The sequence below is a fragment of the Pollicipes pollicipes genome, unplaced genomic scaffold (genome assembly GCF_011947565.3).
Source record: "Pollicipes pollicipes isolate AB1234 unplaced genomic scaffold, Ppol_2.1 Scaffold_4740;HRSCAF=5597_pilon_pilon_pilon, whole genome shotgun sequence".
In the NCBI taxonomy this organism is placed as follows: domain Eukaryota; kingdom Metazoa; phylum Arthropoda; class Thecostraca; order Pollicipedomorpha; family Pollicipedidae; genus Pollicipes; species Pollicipes pollicipes.
This window is the reverse complement of record NW_023596545.1, coordinates 36,019,121-36,038,901: the sequence shown is the minus strand read 5'-3', so window position 1 is coordinate 36,038,901 and position 19,781 is coordinate 36,019,121. Positions and strand designations below refer to the sequence as shown.

General features: G+C 49.6%; 1 protein-coding gene across 1 annotated transcript; it reads left to right on the top strand.

Moving 5' to 3' along the window:
* The first annotated feature begins 7,308 nt into the window (after positions 1-7,308).
* LOC119099055 (aldo-keto reductase family 1 member A1-A) lies at positions 7,309-19,563 on the top strand. The gene is made up of 8 exons (XM_037222106.1): positions 7,309-7,538; positions 8,622-8,699; positions 9,210-9,317; positions 10,007-10,108; positions 10,579-10,757; positions 11,607-11,694; positions 18,498-18,614; positions 18,798-19,563. The coding sequence occupies exons 1-8, from the start codon at positions 7,499-7,501 to the stop codon at positions 18,938-18,940; spliced, it is 855 nt and encodes a 284-aa protein (XP_037078001.1). The 5' UTR covers positions 7,309-7,498; the 3' UTR covers positions 18,941-19,563.
* Positions 19,564-19,781: the final 218 nt, after the last annotated feature.

Below are 19,781 nucleotides of genomic sequence, written 5' to 3'. Positions count from 1 at the left end.
GACTCTTTCTAAACCGAAAGAGCTCAGAGGCCTTGCCAACTTTTTATCTGGGTTCTGAAGAAATACTGAGTACCCTTGAACGTAGACTGCACATCAAAACGAGGTTCCAAGGTTTGTATTGACATGAAAGACCGATGTTTGTCCTGAAATTTCCGACATTCAATGAGGATTGCTTACTGGGAAAAATTATTTCACCTGGCTTTTGACCATGTGTGCTCTCAAATATCAGCAACGACCTCGACACCCAGCATTGCAGTCTTCATAAGCCGCGCGGCGTCAGCCCTGCGGTTGGCGGCCAACAGGCGGCTGAAAAAAGATGAATCTGAAAGCAGTACCTTTGAAATCTTTAGGATATTAATTGGTGCGCTTAGAAAGTAGCCCGAGTGTACATTTCATCTGTGCCTTTATTTTGTACTTATGATATGAACGGATTAGCTATTACAGTACCGCGAAGTGGTGCTGAAATCTGGTGGTGGAAATGAAAGATTTAACATAGAATATTTTCTTTCCGTTTAGCTGTAACTGTTAATGTCATCACATGACACCTTAAAAGGTTGCAAAAATGATAAATCCAGTCTTAACTATGAATGGTTCAAGTTTAAGTTGATATATTTTTGACGGCATTATTTCACCACGGTCGTTCATGCGCGCACGGTGTCCGCCGTATGGTGTTTACTGCCGTGGCCAAAGCGGTTCGGTTTTTACGAAAAGTGCATCGCCGGCTACGGCTGTTGTTGCTTCTGAGATTGCGAGCGTGGAATGTCTGAAACTCTTTCACTTCATTTATCTCACAAGTCGACTCTGCAAAAGAATGAACGTTCTCAGGCGGACATGGGCATTTTTGACCTCATTTCGATCCACTCCGTTGAACACTTTTGAGACACGTCACGTTTTCTGGGCAAGGGGCTCCGTGAGAACACTGCGTGGCACATCAACCTTACTGGTCCATGGGTGCAGGGCTATCCCGTCCCAGCGTGGGGCGCACTCCGGCTGCCCTTCGGGCCGCACGTGGGCGGGGGGCCCTGGTCGTTCCGGAGGCCCTTAGAGCGGTACATCATGCCATGTTGAACTCCATGAACATATTCTAAAGGGATCGTAAGCAGCCATGCATTCTGTGTGGTCTGTATAAAAACACCGAATCGTGCTTTTAGCTGCAGAGGAACTCCGGGTTTGCCACTAGATATATTTGTTCGCCGCATAAGATGGGATCAAATGTTGTCATTTACCACATAAAACGGCTGTGCCTAGTGCAGTTTGAGGAAGATGGCTGATGAATGAGGTGAATCGGCACACACGTTTCAAGTAACACAAAAGTAAACCAAAGCTTGTAAGGCCTCGCTGTGTATCTTCATTGCGATCACAAACGAAGTGCTTCGCTCTAGGACATTTACAGTTATAACCATGGCTAGATAAAACTGAGAGGCCCGTAATCTCCCGCGGACTTCCCAGACGGCATCGGAGACCTTCACATGAATGATGGAGACAATGATTGCTGACCTAACTCATGTCCAATTTCGACACGTCCCGTGTTTTTATTTGGCGATGCGGGCGAACAACACCTAACCTTGCGCTGAGCGATCATACGACCCAGAATATGTGTCATGTGCTTGTAAGCGGAGCAAATTGCGTCGTTTCTGGAGCAGCGGAGGGGTGGGCCCGGCGGGCGCATGACGCTGCACCAGCGCCGCGGCGGCCCGCGGGCTGCCGTTGGCCGCTCGCTCCTGCAACAACAGAGGGCCACGGCCAGCCACGAGCGGCGCGCGCGCCGGCGGCCGGCGGGGGCCGGCTGGCAGCCGGCCGACTAGGCCCGTGACCAGCCGTGACCGCGGCTGGTGGGCGGAACGGCCGTCAGCGGCGCCGACCGGGGCATGGGACGACAGCGCGCAGCAGCCGGCGGCGGCCGAGCCGACACGGCTGGGGCCGCGCGTTGATGTGCACACCCTTGACATAAAAACCGTCGGCGAAGCGGAAAGGCCACCACGCTCAGGGTGTGATGCAGGGGTTTTGTTAGGTTCCTGTTCATGGCAAACTGTGGTCGTGCTGACCAGTGTTTTGAAATGTGCTGGAAAGTGGTCAATTCTATCTCAATCTTTTTCGTCTGAGGCGTGGCCAATCGCAGCGAAATGTCATCTGGGCGATAGCAATAAAATGCAGTGATATGATGCAAACAGACACTTACTAAACACAGGCTACTATTGATTGTCTACCGACATGGAAACTTGCTATGATCACACACAGTGCAGGAATTAATAGGATTGCGGGTAACGGCTCCACTTTTCGTGGATATTCTACATTATTGCTATGCCAAACCATGTTAAGGAATGATTTAATACGCACTGGAGAGAGAATGGGAAAGAAGTAATCTGACCCCTAAAACAATTCAACGGAATAATTGATCTAACCACTTAATTCTAAAAGCAGCCAAGACACTTTGAAATTGTTCTTTCGACAATTATACAATTACAGTAAGGTTACGACCAAATCCATTACCTTTGGGTCAGTTCCGAAGATCAGATCAAGGTCAAAGTCCAGGTTTGACTGCAAAACTTGTTAAAAGGGTAGTTTTCGACGCGCGTTTATAGTTTATAGCCACCTAGTCATTTACGAGTGTATTACAGTCAATTTATGAAGGTCAGAAAAGATCACTGACCTGAAAAAACTCGATAAACGCTTGGCTTTTAAAACTGTTTAACCGAGGGTATTTTTAGTGCGAATATGCTCTTCCAAAATCAAATTGAGACCGAAAGATTTTTTATCTTCCGACATTTTCATGATCAGCTACGGTCACATACCTGAAATGATCCGAATGGATCTGAGTAACCTTTCATTTGAAAAATGCAGCTATCATGGACGGAATAACTGTTTGAACTTCGCCCTCGTCTGGCGTGTTAGTATGTCCGAATCAGCAAGCCAGACATGCTTGTGCACGAGTAGCGTGTACAATGTACATGTTGCACACACACACACACACACACACACACACACACACGTTAGTATGGTAAAGTGTAGTGCTGTACGTACCAACAAGTAACACACCAGACGAGGGCGACACTGCGGGCAATGGTTCCATTTGTGATACTAATGCATCGTCTCAGTCCTTCCGTAAAACTGTTGAGATGCTTTCGTTAGCTTTGGTTACGCGCGATCTGTGAGCGTCTCCAACACTAATTTCGAGTTAACTAATCCTTTTCATCTTATTGGACCCGATGGCCACGAGATAGGTATGTCGTATTCAAAGCAAACGAACTCACAGAGTCCACCTACGCTGTGCGTTCGGGGTCTCTAGTTCTCTTACTTTTGACATTTCAGGGGCTTCATGCCATCCAGGCGCGTCGCATTGAACCAGCCGCCTAGGTCCGCTTCTAGGACTAGAGTGATAGCGCTTACGCTCAGTGGTGTGATTGATTTGTTTATTTGTATATTTAGGATATGCGCACTACACGGGCAAAAGCCCAATTAGGAAAGCGGTTCAGTTTTGAAAACAATAAATATAAGATACTAACACAAACAAAAGACCTAACCAAACACACACACACACATGCACATTACACATAGTCGCACATACACCTTACACTTTCAGACACAACGAGCATCAAGAGAATGCTTCACGTGTGCCAGCGAACCTAAAAAAATCAGATCGGAATGATTTTGTTGGATGGAAGAAGTCAGTTTGGGGAGAATGCTGCAAAAAAGAGATTGCGCACAAGGGGTAGTCGTGTGGCAAGTCCATTTTGAGCAGTGTTGACCTTTGCAAATGGCTCATGGAAAAGGCCGGTGTGCCGAGAACGCCGGACGGGTGAAGCCTGTGACGATACACGTTATATAGAAATAGGATGTCAGACTGAGCAAAGCGTGCCTCGATAACTGCTGTTTTGAAGCAAGCGAGAAGTTGCTCATAATCCAGTGGAGGACACCGGAACTGGCTACTCGAACCCAACCGCATAAGAAACCAGTGTTATAGTCTTTCGAACCGGGCGAGATGGGGGAAACGGCAACACAGCTCCACATAACGTTGCCGTATTCTATCTATGATTTTACATGAGCGTTGAAGGCACGAAGCAGAGTCTCGTGATTAAACTGAGCTTGATGAGGATACGACGGCATTTGCACGCTTTGCATGAGAAGGCCCAGCGCCCCATTTGTTTTTGAAACAGATGAATTTATGTGATTGGCAAAGGTGAGTTCGGTGTCCAGGAAGACGCCAAGGTCGCGAATCTGCTGGCAGTTATCCAAGCGGGTACCGTCTAGCGCGTATGAGTAGTCAACAGGCGACGTGCGGAGGATGAATGAGATGGTATTGCACTTATCTGACTTCCATTTCAGTCCCCATTTTTGGGCCATTCGCAGAGGCGATCCAAATCCGCCTGAAGTGTGAGGACAATCTGCTACGTTATAGATTCGGCGATAAATTTTGACATCGTCAGCGTGCATAAGGCACTCACTCCCCATTTGGTCAGGATCATCAGCCAGACAACAGGCGAACAGCAACAGTCCCAGGATGCTGCATTCCGGGACACCAGATCGCTCTGGAATCCAGTCAGACTGCCTGCCGTTCAGCACTACGCGTTGTGAACGATTGCTCAAGTACGACTCCAGCCAGCTGTACGCGCGGCCAATGATGCAAAAAGAATAGCGAAGCTTGTATGACAGAAGAAGGTGATCACCGCTGGTGAATGCTGAAGAGTGATCGATAAGACAGTGGTAAAAACCTTATTCCTCGGAGAAAAACCGAGAGAATGTAGAAATATAGATGGGTTGATTTTTCGGCAACATGCCTTTACCGAAACAATAGCAAAAGTGTAACTTTTTTATTCTATATGAAAAATGTTCTCTGCAAATGCACTGAACAGCTTACGTAATTCTGAAGAGTAATCGGTGTAAACTGCGTCTGCTTGTTTACCTTATGAGATAGATGCACTGAGATAGATGCACTTTTGTGCACTGAGATCGCGTAACAGGTGGGCTATACGGCCGTGTGGTACGGTAAAGCTGTCTAGTCCAGGCGCATCGAGCAAAGGTGGGCCAAGCGGTATACGAGGGTTAGAGTCACAGAACTTACGAGCAAAACACATATTCAGACAGTTGGCACGCTCCTCATCACCCTGGCAAACTTTGACATTGCACTCAAGAACGGGAGATATGTGCGCTGCTGACTTCAAGGACTTAATAAAAGACCAATCTCGTTTGGGGTTGTCCTTAAAGTCTCGCACCAGACCCCCACTGATTTGAATCCTGCTAACACTCAAAACAATGGCCCTTGTTAGAATCGCTTCTGTGTTGTCCCTGTGCATGGGACCTTCTTCTTCAAGGCATGTATCCATATCCAGACGGTGGGGTGCTCTCGGGCTGACTTCAGGTAATGGCTTAGCTCCTGGTATGACCTGCTGCCATCAAAGGGAAAGTTCCACATTTGAAGATATTGAAGCAAGCATTAGATATGGTTAATTAAGCTCACTTATAACTATTTGTATACTTTGAGGTGTAAGAATTGCCCTTGACGAGCCACTTCTTCTTTTAGTGAGCATGTTTCTCAGTGAGTTATGGATGGATGGTTTCTTTGACCGCCGCCCCCCGTGATCTAATCTAAGATAAGTTTTTCAGGTTTGCGAACACTATGATGCAAAAGTTTGTTGCTACTAACATCGGCTGTGTGAACATTAGGTTCATGCACAGGTCCAATGCGACTCCACTGACGTCGGGTCATTATCCCAAGGGATGTCTCTGAGGGGGAGGGAGGGACCCAGAGCTCGAGGGAGCATAACCCGAAATGGGCATAACCCTTCCTCACGTCTGTCTTGTTGGTGCGAATTACAGAGGACCACGTCGATGACGACTGGGTCCCTAATCACCGTGTCACACGCGCGGCCAATAGCCACGAAGAATGAAGATGGTGAAGAATCCTCACAATATTGTGGAACGCTCAAACACTGGGGGCTGGACTTTCACAAGGCTGCAAACTGTCAGTGGCGTCCAATATTGAGGACCCAGTATGGGGTGTCAAAAGCCTGATGCAGTCAGGAGCCTTCTTGGGTATGTCTTTGGACAGCCAGGGTTCCGGAACGTTATGGCCATGACAACACAGGTGCGGCACGAAGGATCTGAGGTTTCAAGAGGATACATGAATTAGAGTCGCCGAAAAATCACCAGTGCACGGTGAAATATTTGCTTCATGCTGCATTGCCGCTGCCAAGAAATCTGCGAGAAACCAAGGGCTTCTTGCCTTACGAAAGTGTGTCACAAACGCGACCATCGCTAGAAGCTCTCGTTTTGCCACCGAATAACTTTTTCTGACTTTTTGCGAGGGCATGCTCTCGCGGTACCTCGATGATAACCATCGCGCATAGAAAGAATATCTTCCACTGCTTATCCTCAGTTATCGGAGCGCAGCGCATGACAGCGCAGGCTTCAGCCGGTACCTCCCAATGATGGGAAGAGAGCCGCGACTGCCGGCCGAGGCTAACATCGGGTCCCCAGCGACCGCTGAAACAGAACATGAGACGCTCTCAGCCTACGTGAATCACCTCCGCCTGGGCTGCAGAAAGCGTAGAGCATCGCGCGACAACGCACAGAGGTGAAGATCACCGCAAACCGAGATCTGTATGGCCGTAAGTTAAACACGTTCGACAACCAGGCGGGTGATGTGGTGTGCCTGTCCCGGAAGGTGCCCGCCCGAGGCTAGCTTTCACAAGTTCGTTCGGCCCTGGAAACCAGCGGTGATGCTTGCCCAAACAGGTGAGCTAAACTATCGCATACAGCTGTGCGACGGCAGGCGCAGGAAACTGCTGGTCCACTTCAATCGGTTGAAACCTCGTAAAGGTGACACTGCAGAGCAGACAGTCGCACAGCCAGACGGCATAGTCGTCACGTCAGGTGCGGACTCGGACAGTCGCACTGGCATCGGCCATACCGATGTCCACAGTCGAACAGGGGACGCCTGTACCGGCTGGACCAGCAGCACCCTTTTTGTGTCTGCTAGTGACGCAGAGGACTGGCGGGGCTGAATGTTCTACTGAGAAGGCTGAGGCCGCGGCTGAACCTCCTGCTGAACCGGCTACAGCAGTGCCCTATCCCCTATCCTGGCGCTCAGTTCACGCATCCCGCGGCCCACGTCACCAATGTCCCTCCGAAATCTGGCGCGAACAATGACAACAATTCAACTATTAGAGCATTCTTCTTTTAAGAAAGGTCTAGCGTAAGGTGTTAAAGAACGCCTGTGCACTCGGCAGTGAATGTTTACTTAGTTTGGTGGGTGCCGCTCAGAGGCGTTCGCATTCCCTCCCGCCTCAGTTCGAGCGACGCGGCCGCGGGGGCCGGGACAGGCGGTAAAGAGGAGACTGAAGCAGCCGGCACGGGGACGGGTGTGGTGGTGGTACAGGCTGTGACGAGTGCCTGTGGCCTGGAGCCTCGCCTGTGGCGAGTGTCGAACGCAGAAGGGACTTTGGGTGTACCGTGTGCACCAGTGGGCCGGAGGCGTGACACTGGAACAGCAGAACACACAATGCTTCTAAGCAATGCCGTGAGACTTCCGAAAGTGTCATGTGAGTAGAGAGATTGAGAGGTATTGAAGACTGTGGAAGGCTTTGGTCGGGATACACATGAATGCATGCCAAGGTTTTGTCTGGTTCAAAGCTGGACATGGGGGGGGGGGGGGGGTCCTGTGAAGGAGCCCCTGGAAACAGGTGGATCAAATGCTGTGAAGTATTCTGTGTGAATAGGTGTTGAACCTGCTAACACTGACTGCTTTTCTCAGCACCTCAAAGGAAAGCACATGACCAATCTGAGCTTTTCTCTCCACAGCAGTACATCCATTGGGCTGGAATCCCAAAGCTTTAAAGGAAATTTATTTATAATTGACATGACAGGTATTGCATTATATATGGGCTAGAGAAGCTGTGGGAAATGGCAGAAAGCTTTTAGATCACAGGTCGTGAGGACTGAGTTATGTGATACGCTGTTGTAATGCTACATTCTGTTATGTTATTTTATGCATTGTTTTGTTGTGAACAGGGTTGCATTATAAGTTTAGAGTTGTTATGCCTAGTTATCAACAACAGGTGCACCAGGAGTTACTGGCTATTAATGAGACTAAGTATTTTCTGGATTCATGTGCTGTAGTGTTGAGGTGAAATTCCTTGCTGACTGTCCTCATCACTTGTTGTCAAATGTCTGGCCTGAAATGTGGAGTGCTGTCAATATAGGCAATGTTGACACTACATGCTTGCTTAATTAGTACCTCTGGGCATATTGAAGGCCTGCAAGTTCAACACCTAGTAATTCCGAACTCATGGTGCCAAAACTGTGAGCTTGCATTTTACCTTATCACCTAGGGCTAAGTCTGTGATCTGAGCTGCTCACTTTCCAATATTATCAGTATATGTGTAAGTGATCAAGAGCAACAAATAATTATTTCAGTAAGGTGTCTTCAACTTGGTTGTTCATGCTGCTGCTGTTCATGCATGCTGGATGATCTAACAGCTGTAAGGTAATTCCATAGTCACAAATGCTTCTTGGGGTATTTCTAAGTAAAAACTATTAAACGCATCCATACATATCAAGTGTCAGGTCATCTTCCTATAGACTCATTACAGGAAGAAAGTTATATATAGAACCATGTATTGCAGATGGCACATACAAAGTTGCTGGGAAGAACATGGAAGAGTTGCTGGATGCTGCACTTGATGCTGGCTACAGATCTATTGGTGAGCTGTTTGGCCAGTGCTTGCAGGAAATACAAACATTTTGCCATTACTTTTGATGCATTGTGAGTGCCCCAATGGAGGTTGGCAGATTTACAAAACCAAGCATGGATCAGGGGTGGGCTAGTTATAAGCTTATCTCCTGAAGATGCCGACTTCCTAACTTGTAAACTGCATTATACTCCAGTTACCACACAGAGCTCAAATGTGTGTCAAATGACATGGAAGGCCCAGGAGGCTTTTAAAAGTTTTCATGTCAAGATTCTTCTTTTGCCCAGCTTTATCAAGCATTCCTTAACATCCCCCCATGACTGCTAACTTCTACAAATGCACTCTGACATCCTTCAGTAGAACTTCCCTCACTGATCCTCTGTGGCCAATTTTGTCCAACTGACCCATCATTCTGACATGTCTGACTGATTCCGCTTGATGGTCTCTCTTCCACTGACCATCTGTGACTTTCCAAACCGTGACTGACCAGAGTGGCCACCCTGACCAATCTTCATGCTGCAGACACTGCTGAGGGGTACCGGAACGAGGCGGCAATCGGTGCGGCGCTGGCCCGGCTCCTGCCCGCCCACGGTCTAACGCGCCCGGAGGTGTTCCTCACCAGCAAACTGGGTGTGTGCAGAACAGTGGGTGCATGCCCACCGCTTCGGCCGACGGCCCCATTGCCGCCTCGGCGTCGCGCGCACCGCTCTGTTGGACCGGATCAAGCCAGCCAGGTGTCAGACTTGCAGTGCGTACACACACAGCAGTAGCTGTCTTAGTTGTGGATGTTGCCGCGCTAGACAGGCAGGAATAAGGCTTCTGGACCCAGACTGTTGTATTGAACATGAACGGCATTGAACTTCTGTATGTCTTTGTCATAGATGTTTGGCCCTCGGTCCGCAGCGTCGGTCCGAAATCACGAAAACACTCGGCGAGCATGTGTGCCAGCCGAGTGTAGTGCTGCGTTGCCATTTGGAGATTAGTAGGCAGCCACTGCCAGTGCGTATGTCGAGCGAGTCTAGCATCAAATCAGACCAAAATAGTTAGCAAAACTGTCTTATTGTGTTGCGCTTCCATCCTGACATATGTGAAGCTCGCGCCTCAGCACTGCAGCCAAATGCGCTCATGAAAGGATTTCTGGATGATGAGCGCGGCGCGTGCTTTAAATGCTGCTGCAACGCGTAGCTTGACACGTCGAATTATTGCTGCGGTACGACCGCTGGCTTCTGGCTTGACTGGCACGGCACTGTTCATCCGCAAACCAGGAGACAGCGGTTGTGGCACGTGCTGCTAATGTCCCCTGCTAATGCTGCCGGCAGCGCCCCGAAGCCAGGGCTATGAGTCATGTCTGAAGGCCGTGGCCGCCTCGCTGGACGCTCTGCAAACGAGCTACATCGACCTCTACCTCATTCACTGGCCCGGTGAGTGGTGTGCCATGCCATGACGGCCTCGGTGACTGCCGTGACTGGTCTTTTTCTTGGAGGTCAGGGGACGAAGTGGATGAGTGGCGATTGTCGAGTGTGTGTCGGTGTTGGTTGGTATTGCACGCAGGCGCGGGGCTTTGCAACCCCACGCGCTCTTGGGGGTTGGGGGGGGGGGGCACCTTTATCATCTCTGTCTCTGCTTGACTGGATGAGTAGAAACGGCTCTCTAAAGTCGACGGATTGGAGAGGGGCAGATACCCTTCCACAACTTCGCAAAACTTAGTGTCGACATCGGCAACTCCATGGCGTTATATGCAGGGAGGGGACAAGACCTGACTGTGACCCCACCTCCACCCAGCTCAAACGGGCTTTCGTCGCCACTGGTCCCTTGTCTCGTCCGACCCAGGCCGTCTGGGCGCCCGGTGGTCGCTGTGCTCCGTCAGAGGCAGTCCGCCGGCCGTGCGCAGGTGCTGCCGGCCTGGACCCGGCCGATCCGCGCCACGCCGAGCTGCGGGCCGGCTCGTGGCGCGCGCTGGAGCACCTGCTGGCGGCCGGCACGCTGCGCGCCATCGGCGTCTCCAACTACGGCCGCGCCCACCTGCGCCAGCTGCTGGACATCTGCTCCACGGCGCCGCACGTCAACCAGGTGAGCAGCGCTGCCGGCGCGCGGACGCGCGTGGAAAATATGCCCTCACTTTTGCGCTAGGCGATGGTTCTGTTTACACGGTTTTGTCTTGTCCGCTCACATGCATCAGCTGCCACCACGGTGTTATTCGATGTGTTGTGTGTATCTGTTGTCATAGTGTGTTTTATGTGTGCGTATTCAACCCTCGCCCGGATCCCTGGTTCGTCGTTTTTCATACCGTAGACTAATGGAGGGTGGGTTGATGCCAACTAACATTTTGAAATTAAAAATATTAGAGGCTACCAAAAAATGACAAGGATTAGTCTCAACGACGTCTCGCGATTGGTCGTAATCTTTACGATGCTAGGTCAATGATTGACCCCATTGTGCCTGGTCAAAGGTAAAATTTTCCCGAAAATCGAACTTCTTTGGCTTCATATGCCATGTGAACAGCTTGATGCCTATATGTACGAGACTGTGCCTTGCAGCGACACGAAATCTAAACGGGCGTGTTTCTTGTTATATGTGCTTAGAGCATGCAGTTGTGAAAGCTCCGTTGATGTAACAATGTCGGCCTGCCGCGGTCACCGGAATCGTCGCTTGCCACCCGCCGTCCGCACCGGCCGTAAATCACCTTGCATTGTCCCTAAAAACCACCGCGCTCTGAAACAGGAAAGCTAAGAACGCGTTTTTGGCGTCAGAACATGCGCAATGCCTGCGCAATGCGCAATGCGTCCCATAATGCACTGAGAATTTGGGCGCAATTGTGCATGTCGGAGAGGTAACCTCAGAAAACCCTGGGGGAACGGGGCTCCATCACGCTCCCCCATCAGGGTGAGGGTTAACGGGCATTACTCTTGTTTTGGGCAGGTTGAATGTCATCCCTACTATCAGCAGAAGGAACTGAGGGAGTTTTGCGGCAAGAACAGCATTCACGTGCAAGCCTATTCCTCTCTTGGTAAGTCGACGGAGATATCTGTAAACGCTTGCGTTTATTTAGCTGGATATCCAAACGGTTATTCTGGCTTACACGCCGTGGTAAAGAGAATGGGATATCCAAAAGTTTGGCTTGAGCTTCATATATAGTGGTTGCGACACCTCGCTGTCCACAAGTTAACCACATATTGTACCGGCTGGTCGTTATTTTTGCTACAACGTGTTTGCAGTTTTGTTTCGGCATTGGCTCCGTTGGAGTCCTGTACGCGATGTTGTTCCCCGCTTTACGCCAGTGTTTGGGTCGTAGAACTGCGGCGTTGGGAGCTGAAGGCAAATGTAAAAGTGTGCCGCATTTTCGCTGCTTGGCATTTGTGGAAGCTCAGAATGTTCTTTTTGTTGCTACAGGTCTCCACCTATTCTTGCGCAATTGCTGACCCCATTCAAAACTTTTAGTCAAAATGAAATGTGAAATCCAAGCGTTCAATGAGTTTTGACTGAGCAGAGTATTTTGTTGAAACCCCATCAGCTCAAAAATAGTAACATCAGCCATGTTTTGGAAGGTCGGAAATCAAACAGTGTTCGTATGCCAAGTGCTACTCTTTCGGCTAGTTTGATATGACGTGCTAAGTATCCCCTACCTAATAATTTTTAGAACAAGCGTAGACGGATTCTCGAACCGCGTCTTTTGACTGAACGCTAATTGTCGTGGGTGATTAGGGAGGAGCTTTCTGAAACCATTACTAACTAATTTTCGTCATAAGATACCTCGTTAGCTGATAACAATTTTGGCATTTAGGCACGGATGGAAATGTGTGTCTTCATTGGGGGAGCGGGGGGGGGGGGGAGGCGAAATAATAAGCTTGATCCATCCTATTTCCCACACGCATTTTTCACGAATTTCGCGTATTGTATTCGGGCCATAATTTGGTCTTGATATTAGAAAGAAAGGTCTTAGCTCTTGATTTGTTTTGTCTTTTGAGTTCAAAGTTGCCATGATGAGTTGACGACTTCCATATACTAGGAAGTACTTGTTAAATGGCGCTCAAATGCTAAAAAAAGGTGTTATTGAGGTAGTCAATATTGCAAGATGTGTTTATCATCAAGAGTTGATCTCTTGAGGATGAACAAGAGACATCTTTACATACGCCTCATAGCACCCAGAAGGTGACATGACGGTTTTCCACCTTGATTGGTTGAAAGGCGGATCATTTGCTGGAGAAAGAAACAGCCGCCATATGACCACGGCACCTCACTGTCGAGGTGAATCCCGCACGCGCCCGCAAATGGTGCCGCTTCGAGACCGATCCAGGAAGCTTCAGAAAGGCAGTGATCTTGAAGAGTTGTCGGACTCTTCCTAGAAGTACCAGCCTCTGGGGCTAAATAAGATGCCTCATTCAATGGTGTGATGACGATGCTCCAGGATTGTCGATATTTTATTTTTTTTCTTTTGCTTGTAATCCGACAATATGCGGAGACCGGGGTGGATCCAGAGGGGAAGGAGGCCAGGCCACCCACCCCCTTGGGCCACTCACGTTTTGTTGCCTTTTTTGGTACCAGAATGTCATCATGACTGGACACCACAGACCGTAATTTTGGAACCACGCAACCTTATTCTAAAGAGGCACCAGATTCCAGGTCCGCGGCAGCAAAAGGTCCCAAATGTTTATTTTTGAGAGGAACCGAATTCCAGGATCACCACAACATCCGTGCCGTGTCCATTTTACAAAATTCTAGATTGCCCATTCGAAAAAGAGAGTACCAAAGCTATCATTTGGGCTCAGAGCCTTTTATTTTCATGGGGCACCAAATCTACAGGGCGATTCAATTAGGCAAAAGGGCAAAAAATCCACACCACAAGGGCACCAAACATTCATTTTCGAGGAACACAAAATTATACGTGAATAACAATGTTGCGCCTTCCACCCAGGGCGAAATCCTTGGTCGGTTCTCTGAGCAGGGGTCACCAACTTTTTGCGAGGAACCATAGCGTTTATTTCAGCGATAATTTGTGCGCCTTTCACCCTGACGAGGCTCCTTATCGGGCCGGTTTTCGCCATTTGGCTAATTGGCATCAAAAGCCCTCATTTCGGGGAGTCGTAACCTACATTTTCCAGGGACATCCAATTTCAGGAATGCCTAAAAGGCCCCCAAATTCTGTATTTTAAGAGACGACAATGCCAGGGGAAATTGCAATGCCCGTGCCGCTCCATTGACGAAATCACGGATCAACCCATTCGGCGAAAATATGTCCAAAGCCTTCATTTCGGGTGCCATGACCTGTATTTTAAGACGCACCCAATTCTAGAGAGATACCAAAAGGAGCTCCTAAACCTTCAATTGCGAGTTGCGTCAAATTTCAGGGGGCGCATCAAATTGCTCAAACATCTTTATTATGTATTGCCATAGGAAGGTGACTAAACTTAGGTCCTTAGAACCCGGGGGTGCCGAGGGGCCGACGATCAGGGGTCCGGGCGGAGGGCCCCAAGGGCAGGCCGGGGCATATGGAGGGAACCCAGCCAGAAGGTTCGACCCTCAAGAGTCAGTCGGAGGTCTACCAAGCCGTCTTGCACCGACTGGGAGATCCCTGGGACAGTGAGGCTTTCTACGCCAGTCAGCTGACAGAGGCCATCAATACCGAATAGTGAGGTTTGAGGCCAGTCTGGGTCATAGGACCCTTTTCTATGAAGAGACGGACCCGGGGCCTGTAAATGTTAATAAGAAACCTCTTGCATTAGTCGGGCCCCCTAAAATGGCGAAAGCCCCTGTCACTGGCTCACAGTACGTAACAGGGGGTCCCGTGTCGGCAATGGATCCCAAGTCAGCCATGGGCATATTTGCCGAACAGGCACATGAGAGGAAATCCTACTTTCAACAGGCATCTTGCGTTGGTTATGAACCTCTGACGGTGAAATGCGACATGGCATAAATGACGAAAGAGATGGACGAAAATGTTTGTACTCACGAATGTGACAGTGACCTGTGTCGGTCAGAAGCAGCAGTATCGAACGAGAGATCCTCCGCACCGTTCCAGTCAGGGACCGGCTCATCGGTGATGAGCCGGTCCCTGATTGGCTGGTGATGAGCGGCGTGGGTGTCTCGGCGCCAATTATTGGACTCCCTGGGCCGTTGGAAGATCATTTTACATCAGTGCCGATCCCTGTGTCCATTATGTGCCAGACGCCCAGGTCAGAGGGTCGGCCACACCATTAACGGGACCGATGCATGATGTATCCCTCTGTGGTTCCCCGTATCGCCATAATATAATCTGCTGGGTACCCCGGGCTGGAACGGAAGGGCCACTCAGCTTCTGACCAGGGTATGTCACTTGTGCGATTTCGAGATTGATTCTCTGAGCGGAATTAGCATTTACAGCAACGCGAGCAATCGATGTGACGCCATTGCGTTATGAGTCTGTAATGCCGTGCGTATTAATGTGTTCCGAGATCAGTCTGAAAAACACAAAGGTGAAATATACGATCCTGAAACATTCTGCTCTTATACGAATGATTTCGCAGAGCGTTCGAAAGTACCATTTTCCGATGTGTGATGCTTTCTGCCCGCCCGTTGGCCCCGTCGAGATTTCAATGCATGACCGACTTCATTAGGCCTATGGAAGCCACAACGCCGAGCGTCAGTTTTCTCTCTCCTAGGCATTTTTGAAGCGTGCATGCTCACATCTGTTTATGTAACTTTTCTCTGACGGATTCTAAGGAAATTGTGGTTTATTTCGCGCGAACAAGGGTTGGGCATATCGATGTAAATTTTCGACCCCGTTTCGATTTACGCTGGCGTTCAATCTGCCAGCCCCTCAGTGTCTTTGTAATGTCCCGAGAAAGTTCGGCAACGACTCCGACTGCTATCGTTTTATCGAAAGGCCGAATGAGCCATGTTAAGGTGAATATGCCCGCGGTTTATTACATGCGTATTACAGCCATTTAATTCATGGCTGATTTCATGGTATTTACTTACAAGTGCATGAGGAATCAATTACATCTTCTGGTGGCTTCTGGGTTCCTCTTTCAATCAAAGAAATGCTGTTACTACCTTTCCACCAGCCGGGGCCCTGGTAACCGCGGTACCCTTCTCTTGCTGTCACCGGCTGCGCCCCCGACGGCAGTCCAGGTTAGCGCAGCCAAAGGGAATGGTTTTGTCGTCCCTTCGGCCCGCATCTTTCTAACATACACTTCACGTTGGACGATACCTACAATACGATCCACCACCAATGAGAAGACAGGTGTGTAGGGAAACAACGCTAGCAGTTCAATACGCTCGTAATCTGGGAAATATGTACAAACGATAACGAGAAGGTTCAAGTTTCCGTAAAGCAATTTTCAAGGCAATGACGCATGTGTGCAGCCGAATACGTACATTCGAAACTTTGACGCGCAATAAGGCGTTTAGCTTTGTCGTTGACGCTAGATTGTCTCAGGCCATTTAAGTCGCTTTTTTAGATACGCGAAACATCGCACATGATTAAGACGTTTGGGAACAGTAAGAGTACAAATGCGTTTTCGTCATAAGAAAACCGCACATGGCCCTTGACATATGTGGTTATGTACTGACTTGATCAAACAAAAACGGATGCAAAAGTTCCAGATATACGAGATAACGATCTTTTCTTGCCAGGGGCGTAATGGCCGAGAGATTAGCGCTTTTGGTTCCCACATGAGAGGCCAATGTTCGAACCCCGACTGCGCCGCGTCCCTTGAGCGCTAGTATGTCTGCTGCAGTCGCTGGCGTTCCATAAAAGGGTGCGCGACCCGTTTTTTGGGGGGAGCTGGGGAGGGGGGGGGGCAGTTTCATCGCAGGTAGCAATTGCCGCATTTTCCGACAAATTTTATCCTCAAATGCAGGACAGCTGTTTGTGCCGGCTGGGCGGGCTACGAAATAGCCGTCGGTTTTCGTATCTTTGGTTCTAAATGGTACGATTTAATTAGTAGTGCCGAAAACGAGTCGAAGTAGCCGATCCTACGGGAGGAGTTTTATTTGTCTTCCCTACTCACCACTATGAAAGCAATGCGTTTAATTTGCCTTGCCTTTTTCGACGTGTGTGTTTTGTAATGCTTGCAACACACCGATGTGTCAAAACGTTCATTACGAAAAAAAATGCTAGGAAAGCTTTAGGCACTGTTTAGACAGGATGCTATGCGGACATGTGGCTATTATCCCGCGACTTCAACGAGACGTTACACTCTGGCTTTGATTTCTCCCCTCTGGCGTTTACCACAGTGCCCCTTTTCGGGGCGCACTTTGGCTGTAGGAATGAGAATACCACACAATTCAGGTGAGGCATTGGTTTAAATTTCAACCAATGCGCTCCTCGGTAACAAGTCCGTACCCGCTGGCGCAATCAGAGACATTCCTTTAGTTGCGCCAGTAGAGGTGCGCTTGATATTAGTCATGACTACGGTGGTCGAGACTGAAGTGAAGAAGCTTGTGCTGTTGCAAAGCTTTAACAGCGTAATTTTGACTATAAAGTAATTATAGTTAATATCCTTATTATGTCTCGGCGTTGCTGCTGTGACGTTACCCAGAACTATTATTCAACGTAACTAACCGACTGAGATTTCACTAGAATATGAAGTATGCCTCAAAGGTGGGGACACTCCCTTGAACCATTCACTGAGCCGTTCGATCCCCGTTGTGTCCGCCCGTTTTGACAGGGTGAGAAGCAGACGTCACCATAGTGCTGTAAAGCCGCCGTGACACACAATCACTCACTGTGAGGTTAGCTACCTAAAATATGCAACTTCCCGCCGGTTTTGTCGTAAGATTGACGTACGTAAACTGATCAGTCTGTAAACAAGACGATCGTGCACCATACACGTACATACTTACCTATGTTCAGCCATTCGCGATGCGCAGGGGACGATAGCTTCCCCATTAGAAAAGAAGGATCTGAACATGAAGTTGCGCTCGGCTGGGGAATTGTGTGTGTGTGGGAGGGGGGGGGGAGGGGGCTAAAAGTTTCAGGGACACCGCTGTAAAGCGTGGCCCTTCATGACGAAATAATAAACCGCCCCTAGCGCTACGCCTACAAAAACTGGAGCCTTTTTCGTCGCTTGCGCTGTAGCTGCGGGTCATCCGTGGCTTGACCAGTGACCTGCGCAACACGAGGCCAATTGGAGCGATGCTCTTGAACTTCATATTTACTCGCAACAATCTGAAAAACGGTATTTGCGTCTCATTTCACGAGCACAGTGTATGGACATATGAAACTTCAGTAATACAGTAATTATATTAGTGTTGTGTCTGAAGCACACACATAAACTGGGATTTAAAATGCATCTCCATGGTGCCTAAATTTTGAGTTAACCATTTTAAGTTACCAGTACTTCAAAGTACTGATACGGTATTGGGGACCAGGGTCATATTGTGGAGGCCCAGCTCAATGTTGTGGGGCCCTGCCCAACATTGTGGGGCCCAGCCCCACATTGAGGGGGGGGGGAGGACAGCTCAACACGGAGGTCCAAAGAAATACAGAGTTCCAACACTGCATGTAGGTGGTTATTTTACTGAAATTCGACACCGTCCAGTTTGAAATCTTGGTCGTTTGGCTATTGGCATATAGGAGGGTGCGCTTGTTACACGCAACAATTGGTTGGCATAACAACATGCAACGATTTAAATTACATAAAGTAAATCATGGACGCTCCCATAAAGCCTTGTTATCGTACAACATCCCAGCCTTTACGGCGTGTCGCTTGGGCCAGTTAAATTGCAAGATTCTGATGACAGAAGGCACTCACGCAATGGAGGAGTCACTCACGCAATGGCAGGCAGGACGAAGAGTCCCGATTAAACAACCCGCTCACGCACTTGCAGGTACAACGGTGGAGAAGAGTCCGCTGCTGGTTGATCCGGCAGTACAAGAGGTGGCCAAGGAAGTCAACAAGTCCCCTGCGCAGGTGCTGCTGAAGTGGGCGCTGCAGCAATCCCTCAGTACGTGCGTTGCGATCGTGTGAACTTGACTGTCAGTGAGCGATGCAGATGATTCACCCTTTACTGCGCGTTCCTTTCAATATTGGCAGTCACGAATTGTGAGCACCACATCTGCCAACGTCTTGTTCCCTCTCCCGAGTGTCGTGGGTTGCCATGGTGACCAGGCGCGGCGGCCTTCCACAGGCGTGATACCGAAATCCAACAATCCGCGGCACATCCGGGAGAACATGCAGCTGGAGTTTGCGCTGGACGACCGTCAGATGTCGCTGCTGTCGGCGCTTGATAGAAACACCAAGTTTGCGTGGGACCCGCAAGGCGTGGTGTGACCGACCGCGGCGGCGGGGCTAGAGCTGCACGCCAGCCTGTCTCAGAGGTCCGTCCGCCACGGATGGGTGGCGGGAGCGAGACGCGTCCGAGGTCAGGGCGCGCGGCCCTGTCATGCGCTGCAGTACCTCTCCTCGCCGGGCGGGCGAAGTTCCCGGGGGAAGTTCGCTGGCTAGTTGGGATGCCGTGCCAGATCATATAAGTATGGGCGTGGTTTTCGTCAGAATGTCACTGGATTGCAGCCGGAATGCGGAATGTTGCGGTGGCTGGACGGTGGGGCAGCGATGGGCCGCGTGGAGGTGGATAACCTGATCTGGTGATTGAGCCATGCGCAACGCCTCGGCGAGTTGATGACGTCCATAAAGTTGGAAACTGTTGTGATTAAGTCCAGAAGCGAGCCGACCACTGCTGACTTTCCCTTTCGTGCCCCAGTGATGTCCAGACGCGGGACACCGGGTTGAAATCCGGTTACGAAAGCAGCTATAGACTATGCTCGGACGGACGCATGCGCGTGGTGATGACGGAACGTTGGCTGCACATTGCTTCCCTCAACGGCTTTGTTTGACTTGGCTTGTGTCGGGCTGTGCTGCGGTTGCTCATGTCAATAAATTATGTATTCCTTGTGGCACTTCTATTGGAGTACATCGTTTGGAAGGAACGGTTGGCAATCAGTCCTTTGGCGTTGCATGAAAAGAAACGGCAGATAAAAGCTACCCCCTCCCTCTCCACACCACCTCCCAGGTTCCTCCGCTATTGTCCCAACTCACCGTGCCCGGACCCTCTCAAACTCGTGTGCTGAATAGTGGCGTTCTGAACTTGGATCTCATCTGAGTCTTGAGTCTG